The following is a 19176-nucleotide window of genomic DNA, read 5'->3' on the forward strand; positions in this document are numbered from 1 at the left end:
GTTGAATGTTTGTTTCTTCCTTCTGTTCCACACCATTGATCTGAGTCCCAGTTTCCTTCCCATCACTTCCCTGTACATTTTCTTTTATTTCACTCAGTGTAGCCTTCATTTTTTTATCTAATTCGCGACCAAATTCAACCAATTCTGTGAGCATCCTGATTACCAGTATTTTGAACTGTGCATCTGATAGGCTGGCTATCACTTAGTTGTATTTGTTCTGAAACTTTGATTTGTTCTTCCATTTGGGCCATTTTTGTGTGTGTTGGCACACCTGAGCCACGAAAGGTTAAGTGCCTAAGGCAGGTTCTGCTGAAAGGACAGATCGCCTGACTGACTGGGAACATACAGGTAAAAATGCTGGAGTAATTTGTCCTAGTGTAAAAAGTTTACCCGCATCCACACAACATCAGCATGGTTCCTTGGAAGAAAGTACGTTCTCGGTGGAAGGGATGGATCACAGCTCCTTTCTTTCCAAGTTTTCCGCCTGCCGCATTCCTTCCCTCCAGCATGTCAGCCCATTTCATTCCTATTTATAGCTGGTGTGTGTGTGTAAATATTTTAAAAAATAATTTGTGTATCTACTCATTTGTTGATAGGAGTTTGGGTTATTTCCACCTTTTGGATACTATGAGTAATACTGGGGTTTTGGGTTTTTTGTTTATTTTTTTTTTCAAGATTTAATTTATTTATTTTTAGAGAGGGAAGGGAGGGAGAAAGAGAGAGAGAAACATCAATGTGTGGTTGCTGAGGGTCATGACCTGCAACCCAGGCATGTACCCTGACTTGGAATCGAACCTGCGACACTTTGATTCACAGCCCTATAGTTCAGTTCAATTCTGACACTATCCGACATCTTTTTGGTGTATGGGGTGACGCTCCAATCCACTGAGCAACCCAGCCAGGGCTAGATATTTTATCCTTTTGGATAATGTTATAAGTGGAATTGTTTTCTTAATTTCCTTTTTGGCTTTATCATTGTTAGTATGTAGAAACGCAGCTGATTTGTGTGTGTTGGTGTTGTGACTGGTTCTTTTTAATGAATTTTATGGGGGGTTTTTTTCTATATATGAAATCCTATCATCATCAAACACAGTTTCACTTCTTCCTCTGTAATTCAGATACATATTATTTCTCTTGCCTAATTGTGCCGTCTGGTACTTCTAATCCATGGTTGAATAGCACTGGTAAAAGTGGGCATCCTTATCTTGTTTCTGATCTTAGGGGAAAGCTTTCAGTTCTTCACTGTTGAATACATTAGCTGTAGGTTTTTCGTACATGCCCTTCATGTTAGGTTCCCTTCCATTCCAAGTTCACTAGGTATTTTTATCATGAAACGGTGTTAGGTTTTGTCAAAAAAAATTTTTCCTGCATCTTTTAAATGATCGTGTGGGGTTCCCCCTTTCTGTCTATTAATACGATATATTACACTGAATTTTTTTTATGTTGAACCACCCTCGCATACTTAGCATAAAATACTAATTGATCTTGGTATGTAACTTTTTTAATGTATTGTAGGATTCAGTTTGTTAGTATTTTGTTGAGGATTTTTGCATTCATATTCGTAAGAGAGATCAATCTGTAGAATGCATTAGAAAGTGTTTCCTTTTCCCTGTTTTTTGGAGACGTTTTGAGTAATTTTTTTTTTAATGCCCAAGTGGCAAGCGCAAGGCCCAAGGGCCAAATCCAGCCCTCCCCCTTGTTTTGACCTAGCAGCACTAAGCTCCTTGCCCCTAGTTAAGGAGTAGTTACATTTATACAGTCCTAAAATTACATTCGGCCCTTTGAAGACAACTGTGAGGCTGATGTGGCCCCCGGCGAAAATGAGTTTGATACCCCTGTTTTAATGGGAATTCACTAGGGAAACCGTCTGGTCCTAGTCCTTTTCTTTTTTCTCCTTTTTGAGTTGACTTTTTAAAATTAAATTTATTAGGGTGACATTGTTTAATAGGGTCATATAGGTTTCAAGTGTACGTTACTGTGCTACATGTTCTGTATATCCTTTTGTGTACCTACCACCCATAGTCAAATCATCTTCTGTCACCATATGTTTGGCCCCCTTTACCACCTCCCCACCCCCTTCCCACAGGTAACCACCATACTGTTGCCTGTCTGGTCTCTGAGTCTCCGTTTTATATCCCACATATGAGTGAAATTATATGGTTCTTAGCTTTTTCCGACTGACTTATTTAACTTAGCATAATATTCTCAAGGTCCATCCATGTTGTCGCAAATGGCAGTATTTCATCTTTTCTTACAGCTGAGTAGTATTGCACTATTTATATGTACCACATCATCTTTATCCAGTCCTCTATCAAAGGCTATCTTGGTTGTCTTCCTGTCTTGGCCACTGTGAATAATGCTGTAATTAACATAAGATGTATATACCTTTACAAATAAATGTTTTTGAGTTCTTTGGGTAGATACTCAGAAGAGGGGTTTCTGGGTTATATGATAACTCTATTTTTAGTTTTTTTTTTTTGAGGAACTGCCAAATTCTTTTCCATACTGGTTGAACCAGTTTACATTCCCACCAGCAGTGAATGACGGTTCCTTTTTTTCTCACCACAGTGTCTCCAACACTTGTTATTAACTGTTTTGTTGATAGTCATTATAACAGATGTGAGGTGGTATCTGGTAGTTTTGATTTGCATTTCCCTAATAGCTAGTGAAGTTGAACATTTTATATATCTGATGGCCGTTTCTGTGTCTTCTTGGGAGGGGCGTCTGTTCAGATCCTCTGCCCATTTTTTAATTGGATTGTTTCATTTGGTGTTGAGTTTTATGAGTTCTTCATAAATTTTAGATATCAGCCCCTTGTCTGAACTGTTGTTTGTAAATAACATCTCCCATTCAGTTGATTGTCTTTTTGTTTTTGTTGTTGGTTTCTTTTGCTGTGCAGAAGCTTTAAATGGTCCTGGTTTTTGGGAGGTTTTTGATTACTGGTCCAATCTCCTGTTGTAGATCTGTTGAGATTTTCTGTTTCTTCTTGAGTCACTTGTGGTTAGCTAGGAATTTTTCTCTTTCATCTGGATTATCTAGTTTGTTTTGGCATACAAATTATTATATCTTATAAGCCTTTTAATTTCCAGAAGGTTAGTAGTGAGTCCTTTTCTACATTTCTGATTTTAGTGATTTGCATCTGCTTACCTCTGTCCTTAGTTACTCTAGCTAAAAATTTGTCAATTTTGTTGAGCTTTTCAGAGAACCAACTTTTGGTTTTGTTGATTCTGTTTTTCTATTCTTTGTGTTGTTCAATCTCTGTTCTAATCTGTATTATTTCCTTCTGCTGGATTTGAGTTTAATTTCTTTTTCTGGTTTCTTAAAGTGTAAAGATTTATTTTTTTAAAGTGGCATTCACAAAGATGTGACATTCACAACTTTTCCTTCTTGAGTGTAGCATTCTGTGCATCTCATAATTTTGGCATGTTGTATTTTCTTTTTCATTTGCCTCAAAAAAATTTTCTATTTCCCTAGTGATTTCCTCTTTGACTCATTAGTTGTTTAAAAGTGTGTTGTTTAACTTCCATGTACTTGTGAATTTCCCAAAATTCTCTCTACTATTGATTTCTAACTTTATTCCATTTTGGTCAGAGAAGATACTTTGTAAAATTTCTTTTTCAATTTGTTGAGGGCTTTGGTGTAATATGGTCTGTCCTGAAGAATGTTCCATTAGAATAATGTATATTCTGCTGTTGTTGGGGGGGGGAGTATTCTATCTCTCTTAAATGCCTTCACCAAAAACATTCAGCAAAGTGGGAATAGAGGGAGCATTCCTCAACATAATAAAGGCCATCTATGAGAGACCTACAGCCAACATCATACTCAATAGGCAAAAACTAAAATCTTTTCCACTAAGATCAGGAAAAAGACAAGGTTATCCACTTTCACCACTTTTATTCAATATAGTATTGGAAGTTTTAGCCATAGCGATCAGACAAGAAAAGGGAATAAAAGGCATCCAAATTGGAAAGGAGGAAACAAAACTGTAGTGTACGTAGAAAATCCTATAGACTCTACCAAAAAACTGCTTGACCTAATAAACAAATTCGGCAAAACAGTGGGATACAAAGTCAATATCCAGAAATCAAGGGCATTATCAAAATAGCCATACTACCCAAAGCAATTTACAGATTCAATGCAATACCTATTAAAGTACCAATGGCCTATTTCACAGACATAGAACAAATATTTCAAAAATTTATATGGAACCCCAAATAGTTGCTGCAATTTTGAGAAAGAAAAGCAAAGTAGGAGGGATCACAGTATCTGATATCAACTGTATTACAAGGCCACTGTAATCAAAACAGCCTGGTACTGGCATAAGAACAGACATATGGACCAGTGGAACAGAACAGAGAGCCCAGAAATAAACCCAAGTCTCTACAGCCAAATAATATTTGACAAAGGGGACAGCAACATAAAATGGAGTAAAAACAGTCTCTTCAACAAATGGTGTTGGGAGAACTGGATAGCTACGTGCAAAAAAATGAAACTCGAGCACCAACTTACACCATACACAAAAATAAATTCAAGGTGGATAAAAGACTTAAATATAAACCATTACACCATTAAAGTCCTAGAGGAGAACATAGGCAGGAAAATCTCAGATATTTCACTCAGAAACATTTTTACTGATACATCCCCCAGAGCAAGGGACATAAAGAATAAACAAATGGGATCTCATCAAAATAAAAAGCTTCTGCACAGCTAAAGAAAACAGTATTAAAATAAAAAGAGAACCAACTTTATGGGAAAACATATTTGCCAATGATACCTCAGACAAGGGTTTAATCTCCAAAATATATAAAGAACTTACACGACTCCACTCTGAGAAGACAAGCAACCCAGTTAAAAAATGGGCAAAGGACCTGAACAGACACTTCTCCAGGGAGGACATACAGAGGATCCAGAGACACATGAAAAGATGCTCAATATTGCTAGCTATCAGAGAGATGCAAATTAAAACCAGAGAGATGAGATACCACTTCACACCAGTCAGAATGGCCATCATAAACAAAGCAACAAACAACAAGTATTGGAGAGGGTGTGGAGAAAAGGGGACCCTAGTGCACTGTTGGTGGGATTGCAGACTGATACAACCACTATGGAAAACAGTATGGAATTTTCTCAAAAAACTCAAAATGGATCTACCTTTTGACCCAGCAGTTCCACTGCTAGGATTATATCCTAAGAACCCTTGACACACCAATCCAAAAGAACCTGTGCGCTCCAATGTTCATAGCAGCACAATTTACAATAGCTAGATGCTGGAAGCAACCAAGATGCCCATCAGTAAATGAATGGATCAAAAAACTATGGTACATTTACACAATGGAATTCTATGCAGCAGAAAGAAAGAAGGAGCTCCTACCCTTTGCAACAACATGGATGCAACTGGAAAGCATTATGCTAAGTGAAATACGCCAGGCAGCGAGGGACAAATACCATATGATCTCACCTTTAACAGGAACCTAAACAACAAAACAAACAAGCAAGCAAAATACAACCAAAGGCACTGAAATAGAGAACAGTCTGACAGTGTTCAGAAGGGAGAGGAGAGGGAATTTCAGGGGGAAAGGGGAAGGGTTTACAGGAAGAAGTATAAAGGACACATGGATAAAAACTAGGGGTGGGTGGAAATGGGAGGGAGGAGGGGAGGGTTGGGTGGGTGGGTTGGGATGAGATGTGAGTAAAAGATAGAAAATTGTACTGCAACAACAATTAAAATAAAAGTTTTGTTTTTTGGTTTTTGTTTTATTTTAAAAAATGCCTTCACCAACACTAGGGGGGGGACCTGCTTTCGCCCTTGAGGGTTGAAAAAACAGCCATCCTCTGTGCTGGCCCCTTGGTGAATTGCCAAACAGGTCAAATCATGCAGCCCCAATTTTTGGAGGACAAGGTTTCTATTACTCACCTCTCACCAGTAATCTGTACCTAGGAACATGGACTACCATACCCATAACTGCCTGTATTGGGGATAGAAGGTGATGAATGGTAACAGCCATCCACTACGCAAAATGTCATTCTTAACCAAAAGTTAGCAGCCTCTCTCTTTATGAAATACTCCCATAGATTTTACAAGTATTTGACTAGACTCCGTAATTCCAAAATGGTTTACAAACTGTGCTTGTCAGCTCAGTAGTTGTGTTTGATGTTGCATATAATGTATCGGTCTATTATAGGGGTGTGTGTGGCCAGAGTTGTAGGATTTTAAGAAAGAAATTTTGTTCAATAAGTCATGTTATTTTGGTGAGGTTGAGTCTCTTTAAGACTGATTTTCCCCTTTCTTGAAACACCATTACTTGCCCAGTTATTCCCAAACTAGTCTGCTTCCATTTATTTCCCATAGTTACAAGACAAATACTGTTGAATGTGGTCGCCAGAGACTGGAGGGAACAAAGAGTTCAGCAGGTATAAAGTTTCAGTTAAGCAAGGTGATAAAGTTCTAGAGCTCTACTTTTCAATATTTTGCTTAATGTTATGATATTGTACTATACACTTAAAAATTTAAGAGGGTAGATCATGTTATATGTTCTCAGTACAAATTTTTTTTTAAAATAATTGAAATGCAAACATTAACAAAAATGCTGGTGAAATATAAAATATACCCAACAATTAAGTTGTTGGTCAGCTTAAAAGAAAAAAATTGAAGGTAGTCTGATGGAAAAAGGTATAAGAAGAGTTGAGGCCGCTGCTGGAAGAGTGCATCAACATCAGGGATGTTACAGAACACAAGGGGGCCAAAGGCAGGCTGAGGACAATATACTATTGCCAGAAGGAACCCCCCAGGTTCGTTATGCGTGCCACCAGAGGAAAGACGTCTCTCAATGCCAGAGATTTGTGAAAAGAAAAGGAAATGTTTATTTAATGCTGTACAGACTTAAAGTAGTGACCTAATGTCTTCATCAAAATCCCAAAGTCCCTCAAAACACTCACAAAGACATACAGTTCTTCCTTACCCCCTTTGCCCAGTCTGGGGTACTGTATTTCAGGAAAAGAAATAGAAGCCTGTGGCTCAGGCAGCCCCCAGTTCTTCCCAGTAATCCGTCTTGGCTGGTAGGCCTCCCTCAGTTCCCGGCACCATCAGCTGTGTCGCCAGGATCTCTGCTAAAGCCAAGTGGTGGTTCCCCCTTCTAAAGCTGCAGGGGTCCCCACTCTGGAAAAGCCGTGAGATTCTCTCTCCACTGCCCCAGCCGCATGGCCCTCTCTGCAATGGCCGTGGGAGTCTCCACTCTGCCAAAGCCACATGGTTCTCCCTCCACAGTGGCTGCAAGGAGGGGGGTTGCCACTCTCCCAAAGCCGAGTGGCGATTCTCTGCTAAAGCTGCATGGTGATTCTCTCTCGCAGGCCTGCGAGAATCCCCACTCTGCTAAAGACGGAGTGGTTCTCTCTCCACTGGCTGCCGTGTCTGGGTTTATATCCCCACGCCAATCTTCCTGTGCAACCCCATTTCCTACTCCTCCTACAATCAGTTACACCTGCCAGCACTCATATCCTTCCAGCTTTACTGGGCTACCATCGTGAATCTGGGCTGGCGTGGCCCCATGTCATGGAGCCAATCTTCTCCAAGCCCCATGCAGGCACTGTAACTCAGGGGACCTGCCTCCCAGTTACATCTTGGTGGGGAAGTCTGGACACCCCTGAGTTCTGGACCCCATTCCAAATCCCTGTTTGGGGCCCCTCTCCTGGCTGCACCCTGTTACAGGGAGAACCATGCAAGAAATACTTGTAAGACTGAATATGTAGACAGATTGAGCCAAGAAGAAATTTGGTGTGTGGGCATCTTACACTATTCTTAACATGGCTTGCTCTTATTAGCTATTGTTACCTACAAGTGCAAAAAATAAACAATAGGTTAGGGGAAATTGGGTGAAACAATGTGATTTCTGACTGTACTGATGTGATTTTTATCAGTGACTCTCTATGAAAGATGAGAGTATTAGTTTTTGTATTACCTTTTATGTTTTTCTCTTCCACTCATTGTCATCTCACAATTCTTATTAGAATATTATGTGCTACTGTGATGTAGGATTCAGAAGTCTCCTAAGACAGACCTGACTTACCTGGTCACACTTTGTAACTATAGCCTTTTTTCAGCACTATTAAAGTTACAATTTGTTCTAGGACCATAGTAAATTGTCACATATGTTTATGTGCTTAAATGAACTTATTGTTCATTTCTTACTTTTGGTACCACTGTTTCTCTGAGTTGTTTGTCTGGATATAGCAAAGGATGAGTCCCCATATGTCTTATAGTGCACTAAATTTTTTTCTGGAAGTACAGTGAAACCTTGTGATCAAATTTAGGTCTTCATGTCAGGAAATTTCTGCTCTATCTTTCATTATATTTGTTCTTATTTATTTTCTTGTCTTTCTCAGATAGCAATTAACTATTAGGTCTACAAAAAATCATTTTCTAACTATCCGATTGCTGACTTTTTCTTTACATTTTGTTTGCTTCTCTCAACACCGTTAATGCATTGGTTTTACTGCTTTGACTGTTCTGTTGTTGGTATGTACTTAAGAGTTAGTTCTGCTGTTATATATATTTGTGTTATCTTTTTTTCTTTTAACTCTGTATGCTACCTTTTCATTTTAGTGTTATTTTGATCATAAAAGTTTTATTTTTCTTGAGAATATAAAGCAATCTTTTGAATATGTGGTTATAGATTTGATAAGCTGTGGGAAACTAATGGAGCTTCTCTATTATTTTATGGGGGGGGGCGGCCTTTGACTTTACCCCTCCTCAGCTTCGGGATGAGCTAATCAATTACTTTGGAGGGCTGGGACATTATACATTGGTGGTGGTGGTGGTGGTGGTGGTGCTGCTGCTGCTGCTGATGTTAAGAGGGAGATTGATTTATTTGTAATCTTGTTCTGCTTTTTAAAAATATATATATTATTGATTATACTATTAACAGTTATCCCATTTCCCCACCTTCATTCTCCTCTACCCTTCACACCCCCTCCCACCCACATTCCCCCCATTAGTTCATGTCCATATGTGATATAAGTTCTTTAACTTACACATTTCCCATACTGTTCTTACCCTCCTCCTGTCTATTTTCTACCTACCATCTATGCTACTTACTCTCTCTACCTTTTCCCCCACTCTCCTGTTGCTAACCCTCCATGTGATCTCCATTTCTGTGGTTCTGTTCCTGTTCTAGTTGTTTGCTTAGTTTCTTTTTGTTGTTTTAGGTGTGGTTGTTAATAATTGTGTTTGGTGTCATTTTCCTATACATGTTTTTGATCTTTTATTTATTTATTTATTTTTAGAGAGGGAAGGAGGGTGGGGGGGGAGAGGGAGGGAGGGAGGGAGGGAGGGAGGGAGGGAGGGAGGGAGGGAGGGAGGGAGAAACATCAATGTGTGGTTGCTGGGGGCCATGGCCTGCAACCCAGGCATGTGCCCTGACTGGGAATCGAACCTGCAATGCTTTGTATCTTCTTTTTCTTAGATAAGTCCCTTTAACATTTCATAAAATAAGGGCTTGGTGATGATGAACTCCCTTAAATCGACCTTATCTGAGAAGCACTTTATCTGCCCCTCCATTCTAAATGAAAGCTTTGCTGGATAGAGCAATCTTGGATGTAGGTCCTTGCCTTTCATGACTTGGAATACTTCTTTCCAGCCCCTTCTTGCCTGCAAGGTCTCTGTTGAGAAATCAGCTGACAGTCTGATGGGAACTCCTTTGTAGGTTACTGTCCCCTTATCTCTTGCTGCTTCTAGGATTCTCTCCTTCATTTTTACCTTGTCTAATGTAATTATGATACACCTTGGTATGTTCCTCCTTAGGTCCAACTTCTTTGGGACTCTCTGAGCTTCCTGGACTCCCTGAAAGTCTATTTCTTTTGCCAGAGTGGGGAAGTTCTCCCTTATTATTTGTTCAAATAACTTTTCCACTTGTTGCTCTTCCACTTCCCCTTCTGGTACCCCTATAATTTGGATGTTGGAACATTTCAGGGTATCCTGGAGGTTCCTAAGACTCTCCTCCTTTTTTTGAATTCTTGTTCTTCATTCTTTTCTGTTTGGTGGTTTCTTCCTTCTGGTCCACTCCATTGATTGGAATCCCAGTTTCCTTCCCATCACTATTGATTCCCTGTGCATTTTCCTTCATTTCACTTAGCGTAGCCTTCATTTTTCCATCTAATTTGTGACCAAATTCAACCAATTCTGTGAGCATCCTGATCACCAGTGCTTTGAACTATGCATCTGATAGGTTGGATCTCTCTCAGTCGCTTAGTTGTATTTGCTGTGGAGCTTTGATCTGTTCTTCCATTTGGTCCTTTACTGGTCTTGTCGTGCCTGCTACATATGAGGGGCGGAGCCTTAGGTGTTCATAATTTAGGTAACAAAGAACAAAATGACAGGATGAGGCAACCCAGTTGCTGGGTTGTGGCGTTGTATGTGGGGGCACGGTCTGAGAGGGAACAATGGCACTTGCTCCGCTCTCTGTCAAACTTCAATCCCTTCCACCGCTTCCCCCAAGCACACTGGGACTTTCTGTTGCTGATTCCCACATATGTGGGTTTGTGTACATTCTAGGACCCTGTGGGTTTCTCCAACAAACTCTCCTGTGATGCTGGGAGTCTCTCCCTGCACCTCAACCCCCACAGGTGTTTTCAGTCAGTGTTTTGAGGCTTTATTTCCTGATGCTGGGACCCTGGGTTGCTCAGTCTCGCTCCCCAGTTTCACCTGGTTTAAATGTGCGCAAATGTGGGACCTCCCACTCAGCCAGCCTCCTTGCTAGCAGTGTCTCACTTCATAATTGCCGCTTCACTGGGTCTGCCCGTTGTCACCCCACACCCAGGGTCTGCCAGCTGCCACTTGTGTGCCCAGGGTCTTCCCGCTGCCGTTTTGCACTTCTGGGGTGCCTTGCACACCCAGTGTCACTGCTTTTTGTACCTCGACCCCTTTCAGCCCAGCTGTCTGACTCCGCCCCACCTACTGGTCTGGATGAATGTGTCTATTTTAGCTCCTTCTTTGTGGAACTTCCATACAGTTCAATTTTCTCTTAGTTCTGGTTATTTTTTTTCTGAATTGTTGTTGTCTTTATTTTGGTTGTGCAAGGAGGTACAGTGCATCTACCTTCACTTCCATCTTGGCGGGAAGTCTCTGCCTTTTTTCCACTCTTATATTTAGCCCTCCTTTTGGATAAAGGACAAAATGTAGAACCTTGTCACTTACTTACTCCTGCCCCGATAAAGTAGTGTTTGGCAACCGGGGAAGGGGAGTTTCCACTGTTTATCCATGTTTTCTGTCTTATCACATCTGGGTTTCTATCCCCATCCACCAAGTTGGTGGATGCCTGTAAAAATTTTTAAGGGCATGTTACATATGGTTTCTAGGATTCACCTTCCATTGAATCCTAGCATCTGGTGATACCTTGTAACAAAATTTCATGGCATGTGTTTGAGATCATTTCCTAGAGTAGGGGTATTTTTAACTTTGTTGTTTATTTTGTATAGTTTTCAGGAAGAATACTTTTCAGCAAACCTATACTTGTGCCTACAATCTTCCTTGGAAGTCTTGTAAGGACAAGAAAGAATTTTTAGGGTTAAAAAGGGCATTATTTAAACAAATAATATTTACCTTCACTCTAGCTCTGGATCAGTTCTGTGGGAAAATGTATACATTCTAAACTTTCTACAATGTTGAGGGGTTTACTCCTCTAGAACGCTCTTTAAATGGACAATATATGATTTTTCAAACTTTCTTATCTGGAACTACTTCTATGGAAACTTTCAGAAGTTTCCTAAGACAGTGAACATGCAACTTTAATAGTCATAAGAAACTGTTGGGGAACTGTTCAGATTTGTAGACCCTCCATCCAGAAAATCTGATTCAGTATATTTGAATAGGATCCCAGAAGTCTTTTTAGTTTACCCTGATACAGGTGGTCCACTATTTCACTTTGAGTGATGCTATTATCTTAAGTGTTAAAATAATCACATTTAATTTTGAGATACATAATTTAGGTGACAAGAGCATTTCAGGCTGTCCCAAGGGGCTGAATAGCTGATAGCTGCTTGGCTCAGCTCCAGGTGACCTACTACTCACCAAGATAGATGTTCCCTTCGTTGTCTTCTCTTAATCCCAAAGTTTAGTTTCCCAAACTTTGGGATTTAGTGGACTAGGTAAATCTTCACACACTGCCCCTCACCGCTCTGCCCCCCCACACACACACACAGGTTTCCAATTTTTTTTTATTTTGCTGAATGAGGACATTAAAAACAAATCAACAATGAAAGAAAGGACATTATAACACTTCCTCTTACCACGAGTACCAAAGATATAAATGTAGAAAGAACACCACATTGTAATACAGTCTTTTAAACAATACATTTATAGCTCTAGGCAAAACCCACTCATTTTCCTCTTTTTTTAAAAAAATTAGCTACAGATTAATGAATACTTTCTCATGTATGACATTTAAGAACTGCTGCTTAGTACTTGGAACAGTAGACTTATAAGAGGTACTACGTGAATATGATAAGTAGGCACGTCTCATATTTTCTGTTTTCTTACCAGTGCGGTCCTTTGGTACAGAAGACAGACCAACAGATCGTCCAATACCACCTCGAGATGAAGTCTTTGAATATATTATATTCCGTGGAAGTGATATTAAAGACCTCACTGTTTGTGAACCACCAAAACCACAATGTTCCTTGCCTCAAGACCCAGCTATTGTTCAGGTAACTCATAGTAAATTTGTCTTGGAGTTCAAGTAAACTTAATACATACATGGTTAGTCATGGCTTTTGCCCCTCCCTGGGTTTTTAGGTTTTTAAATTTTCTCAGTTGAATGCTCATATAGTTGACCATTTTCCAGTTCCCTAGATATCTAAAATACCTGGATAATGTTTTCATCTATATCATAAAATATTTCCTTTAAAAACAGTTAAAATACCTAACCTTTATTGAGGTCTAATTATATGAGAAGCACTATCAATACCCTCTGAGTTTGGTATTATAATTATTCTCAGTGTTTACAAGTGAGATTGCAATAGAGCCACAATCTGAATGCACCCAGGCAGTCTGGCTCTGGAATCCAAGATCCATGCACTATATTAATTCTCATATGGTTCATAATAGAAAACAAGGGTGGTAATGACTACTCTTTGGTAAGAGTATTAGATTTAAGGGGATGGGGGAAGCTAAATCACTCTATATTGTGTATTTTATGTATATATGTATGTATGTATATATGTATGTATTACTATACATGCATTTTAGAAAATAGCCAAACATAAAAAAAGTTTAACATACAGCCATGTTCAGTTCCCTAAATAAGGCATTAAAAAAGAAGACTAAATGTTCTCAGTAAAAGAACTAAAAGAATTGTGTGTTTTATTAAAAACAGAAGCACATGATGTCTAAAAGATTTTAAATTATGGATTAAACAGGGTGTCCATTATAGTACCTGTTTACATTTTAATTGGAAGCATATAGAAATTGTCTGTCAGGGTTCAGAGAGCCAGCTCTCTCTCTTGGATTCCTGCACAGAAGACACACCCAGGATTCAGGTCTTAAAACAGAATATACACTAGCTGCCTTTTGGCATTGTGTCTTGGGCAGTGTAACCTTTAATTCTGTGCAGTCTTATTTTCTATCAGTGGTCAATTTTTCCAGGTCAAGTGTAAACTTGTTGAAGGCAGAACCACCTATTTATAACAAGACCTAACTTTTTAGCCTAATCTCCTTATTTTGTTTAATCTTTCCAGCATCCAATGAATCACTTAATAAGATTTAAGCTATGAAATTTTATGTTAAAATAGAATAATTAAAGTATTTATGGATGAAAAAAATTGTCAGCTATAACAGCAGAGGAAGCAGATTCACATAAGAGTACCCTTTTTTGGACTATAAGACGCACCTCCCCAAATTTGGGCAGAAATGGGGGTGTGTCTTATAGTCTGAATGTAGCTTACCTGGCTTGCTGTGGGGGTGGGGGTGGTAGAGCAGGGTCACATGTTATTAAATATTTTACCACATTTTTTGCTTCAATTTTTTTTCCTATTTTCCTCTTCTAAAACCTAAATGCGTCTTACGGTCCTAAAAATACAGTATTTTTATTTGAGGGCAAAGCTGATTAAAAGCTTGTGACCTCCTTAGTTTTCCTCTGAATCCATTTCCTTCTCAGCCTTTTTCTTTATTAGAAGTCTTCACACTAAAATATGTTTATTAATTTATTAGTGTAATACATTTAAATCAACTTTCCTGTTTTGTGCTGAGTGATAAAATCTTAGTTTTCCACAAAACAGAATCTTAATATATATACAGGGTAGGGCATGAATAACATCCCTTTTTTAATTATAAAATCATAAGCATGTAATCCTGTAACATAACAAAATCACATTCAAGCACACCATATGGCATTGTAGGTGAAATGTTCAAGTTAAAACTATATATTATTACACCCATATTATTACCCTACCAACCACACTCAAGCATGTGTTACTTCTGCTGGGCCTTGTAATATCTTGCATAGGCTTTGTCTTCTAGTTATTAAAATATCTCATAAACTCTTCTAATATGAAATTAAAGGAGGAAAAAGACCTTTTAACATTTATTTACTATTCATTTTTGCTGAATATAAGATAAGCTTTTTAATAAGAAGTGGTGAATTTGATTGTTGTAACAAACTGGAGAAATTCTTTAATTGCATCTATCCTCCTCTTTTTAAGTCTTACTTTTGAGGATGTAAATGTGAAGGAATCCTGAGAAAACCGAACTTTTTAAATGGAGGTAGTAGAGACACATTCTAATAGAAATAGCAGCCAATACCGACGACTTTCAACCCGTGTGTCACAAGACTTTTTAAAACTTACAATACCTGACTTAGGGACACTGACCTCTTTTTCCTAGTATTGTCAAATTTAAAAATGACAACAGCCAACTTAACAGTAGCCATCCAGTATGAATGGATCAAAATTATACTTCTTTTGGGGGGGTCAGATAGGCAAAAAATAGATAATTTTGATGCACTGCAGAATTTTAGTAATTAGTTTATATGTGCCAGGAGATGAAAAAGGTTTAAAATCTCTGGCTTACACCAAAGAGTGGTGGTACCTGTCAGATGATAGATAGATAGATAGATAGATAGATAGATAGACAGACAGACAGACAGACAGAGTAATTCTCCAGGGAACCAGTTATTTAAGTAATCAGCTTTATGGAATGAGAAAAATCAAGAGCAAAGATCAAAATGGTATTGAGTAACTTCTTAACTGACATATATTTTGACTCATCCTTTTGGTAGTATTTATTGAGCACCTAATACTAGCAGTGAATACAAATACAAGGTCTTGCCATCAGTGAGCTTATGTCCTAGTAGTTATGAGTATATATACTTCATATTTATATTATGAAATATATTAAGATAAGTTTATATGTAAACTTTTTAATATATACATATTAAATTATGTTTCAGGTTCCGTAAGTTAAGATTTTTTAATTTTTAACTTAATGGAACTATATTTAAAAATGTAAACTTTTATGTGGGATAGTTTGTTTTTGCATCTCTTCCTTGTAAACTTAGTAGTATACCTCAAATAATCAAAAATAAGAGTAAAATCAAAAGTGAGATATCTTATTTGTCAGCACCAGACTTAAAACTCATGATAACCAATTATGATTTTTCTTATATATTTTTAAGCAGTTATTTTACTTGATATTCAAATAACATTTCTTCAGTTCTTCCTAAATCTACTATAAAACACTTTACTCAAAGGAAGAGTTTATTGTAGAAAAAAGTTTTTATAAATCATAGTGAGTATAATTGGCACATACAGTAGACCCTTGAACAACAAAGAACTCAGAGACACTAACCCCCACACAGTCAAAAATCCACATGTAAAATTTAAAACGTGGATTTTGACTCCCCCAAAACTTAAGTACAGTTGTCCATCAGATTGCACAAGGGGTTGGTTCTGGGACCACCTGTAGATACTAAAATCCATGGGTGTTCAAGTCCTTTATATAAAATGTCTTAGAACGATGTATACAGTTGGCCCTCCCCATTTGTGGTTTCAACCAACCAGAGATACAGAGCACCAACTATATTTACTGAAAAAAATTTGCATGTAAGTAGACCACAGTTCAAACTCCTGTTGTTCAAGGGTCAACTGTATATATAAATTGTGAAATTAGAAGGTTATTCAACTGTTGTGATGTTAAATGTATCTTTTAAGTTATAATTGCTTTTGTACCTAGTAGTTATAATTTAATAGTTTTCTTAAAAATGTAAATATCTAAATTTCTTTCCATTATATGTATGTTGTTTAGAGCCTGGAAAAATAACCCACAATTTTTCTTCAGTCTTCACTAGGCTCGTCTACTTCTTCATTCCAGTCAGTGGGTTCCTATGGACCTTTTGGCAGGATGTCAACTTACAGTCAGTTCAGTCCAAGTTCATTAGTTGGGCAACAGTTTGGTGCTGTTGGTGTTGGTACGTTTAGCTTTTATCTTTTTCTTTTTTCTTACCACAAATTTTTAGATATTTCATTTGGTGTTCCTTTATGGTAAAGCCTTTTGTATTAAAGGCTTTATTTAATGTCCTTATTGACTAGTGATTCTAAAATGGTCATCTCTCGGTCCTGGTCACGTAGCTCAGTTGGTTGATACACCAAGTTTATGACCAATGAATGCATAAATAAATGGAACAACAAAATTGATGTTTCTCTTTCAACTCATTAAATAAAACAGCCTCTCGGAATATACTTTTTAAAAACTAGATATAACCCATTATCAAATTTCATTGAATTTTTTTCAAGTTTTTTTAAAGAGATTGTTTATTTATTTTTAGACATAGGCGAAGGGAGGGGGAAAGGGAGAGAAATGTCAATGTGTGGTTGCCTCTCTTGCACCCCAGGCATGTGTTCTGACTGGGAATCAAATTCCCAGTTCACAGGGAATTTGATCCTTTGGTTCACAGGCTATCGCCCAATCCACTGAGCTACTCCAACCAGGGCATGGATCTGGATTTTTATAAAATGATGATATAAAGAATGTCATAGGAGTGTCGCAGGTTCAATTCCCAGCCAGGGTACATGCCTGGGTTGCAGGCCATAACCCCCAGCAACGGCACATTGATGTTTCTCTCTCTCTCTCTCTCTCCCTCCCTTTTCTCTCTCTAAAAAAATAAATAAATAAAATCTTTTTTAAAAATGTCATAGGGACTACTGAGAAACACTGAATACAGACTAAATGTTGGATGGTGTTACTGTTAATTTTCTTAGAGGAGAATGTTTTTGTTTTGGACTAATGGTTTGAAGTATTTAAGGGTGATTGTACTCTATCCAGACAAAAGAGAAGTGTGTACTTCATGATATAAAGAAATGAAGAAACAGAATAGTCCTGGCGAGATGTTAGCAGTCGGTGAAGCTAGATAAGGAATACATCAGTATTCAGGTGTACACTTTCAATTTTTGACTTAGGTTTGACATGTTTCAAATTAAAAATTGTAAATATTTAATTCCTTTTAAACTTATTCTTTAATAGGCGAAATAATGTAACCTCCTACACCTATTTAAGTAGTAAGAGCAATGTTAATTATACATGTTAAATCTGTATATATTCTATGTTAGCTGTAACTATTAAAACCCTATTCTTAGGATTCAAATAAGAGACCGTTGCAAATTATATTATTCTTTTGAAATTCCTTTCACTAAATTGAATAGTTGGCTAGTGCTGGGATTATTATTATTGTATTGAGATGGCCAAAAAGCACATTTAGTTTTTTCCATATGATGGCTCTAGTAGTGCTTAGTTGTCCATAACTTCATTTGAAACAATTTTGTTAGATTGTATTATGACAGCTGTCACATCAGTGTGCTTTTTTTTTTTTTTTAACTTAGCAAAATTAGTGAATATTTGTGCGGCCATTTTAATACTGAAGATAGAAGAAAATACACAACATTTTCGGCATATTATGCTTTATTTCAAGAAAGGTAAAAACAGCTGAAACACAAAAATTTGTGCAGTGTGTGAAGAAGGTGCTGTGACTGATGGAACATGTCAAAAGTGGTTTGCCAAGTTTCTTGGTACTGTTGACATTTTGTCCAAATAATTCTTTGCTATGGAGCTGTCTTCTGCATTGGAAGATGTTTAGCAGCACCCCTGGGAGATAGCCAACATACTGAAAATATCCAAATCAATAAAATGTGTCTTTTATTTTATGGAAAAAACTAAACAGACTTTTCGGCTAAGCCAATACTTGACTTCCTACATTACTGTGAAGTTTGCATGACGTAATATATGTATGTATAAAGCATTTGGTCAGGGTCTAGTACATAGTGTCTGTATAGTAAATACTGCTCTGCCATTCTTCAGAGCCTCCCCCTCTAATTAAAGTATTTTGTGGTGGTGAAATATATGTTCCTTGTGAATGATTTTATCCAATTTTAAAACTACTAGGGGTTGCTGGTTAGTATTTTTTAGGTATCACAAAGGTGCAGAGGATTTTAGTTGCCCTTTCTGTGTTAGTTGAGTAATTTTTGCAGTGGCAATTCTTTTTAGATTGTTTGATTTCTGTATTGATGGGATAATTTGTGGAGCAGCTAATTTGAGAATATATATTTAAAAGTTGTTAAGTAAGTAGGAAAACTGTGGTGTTGATTAAGGCAACAGATGTTCTATAGAAAAGGATTTAACGCAGAGTTTGTGTTGGCACAAATTAAGCCAGATTTTAAACCATGTGTCTTGTTTTCATTTTTGGTTCCTAGTATTCTGAATTTTTTAAAATTGATTTGAGGGGAGGAGGTAGAGAGAAACATTGATTTGTTGTTCCGCTTATTTATGCACTCATTGGTTGAATTCTTGTATGTGCCCTAACCAGGGATCAAACCCCCAACCTTGGCCTATCAGAACAATGCTCTAACCAACTGAGCTACCCAGCTGGGCCTAGTATTCTGATTTTAAATCAAAGTTTAAATAATTTAGGATTACACTATTGCTATTTGATTAGGGAGAAAAAATTTCCACTTTAATTTTCATATATTGTTATAGTTTTTCTACAGTTTTATTTGTAATTTATATCATGAAGGGTTAATATCCTTATAGAGTTTTTAAAAATGACTACAACCCAACAGAAAAATGAGCAAGGGTTAAAAACTAACTTTCCCTTTTTCAAAAAAAGAAAGAAAGAAAAGAAAGAAAGAAATACAGATGGCCCT

At 37.6% G+C, this 19176-nt stretch overlaps 1 protein-coding gene across 4 annotated transcripts in view; it reads left to right on the plus strand.

Moving 5' to 3' along the window:
• LSM14A (LSM14A mRNA processing body assembly factor) overlaps window positions 1–19176 on the plus strand; it is a 58335-nt gene that overhangs the window by 14579 nt on the left and 24580 nt on the right. For all 4 annotated transcript variants that reach the window (XM_045846717.1, XM_045846719.1, XM_045846718.1 and 1 more), the window contains exons 2-3: window positions 12533–12696; window positions 16322–16451. In XM_045846717.1, the coding sequence (XP_045702673.1) occupies window positions 12533–12696; window positions 16322–16451 (294 nt within the window). The remainder of the gene's footprint in view (window positions 1–12532; window positions 12697–16321; window positions 16452–19176) is intronic.

This window comes from Phyllostomus hastatus, unplaced genomic scaffold (genome assembly GCF_019186645.2).
Source record: "Phyllostomus hastatus isolate PE091 unplaced genomic scaffold, TTU_PhHast_1.1 phas_contig_5, whole genome shotgun sequence".
NCBI lineage: Eukaryota > Metazoa > Chordata > Mammalia > Chiroptera > Phyllostomidae > Phyllostomus > Phyllostomus hastatus.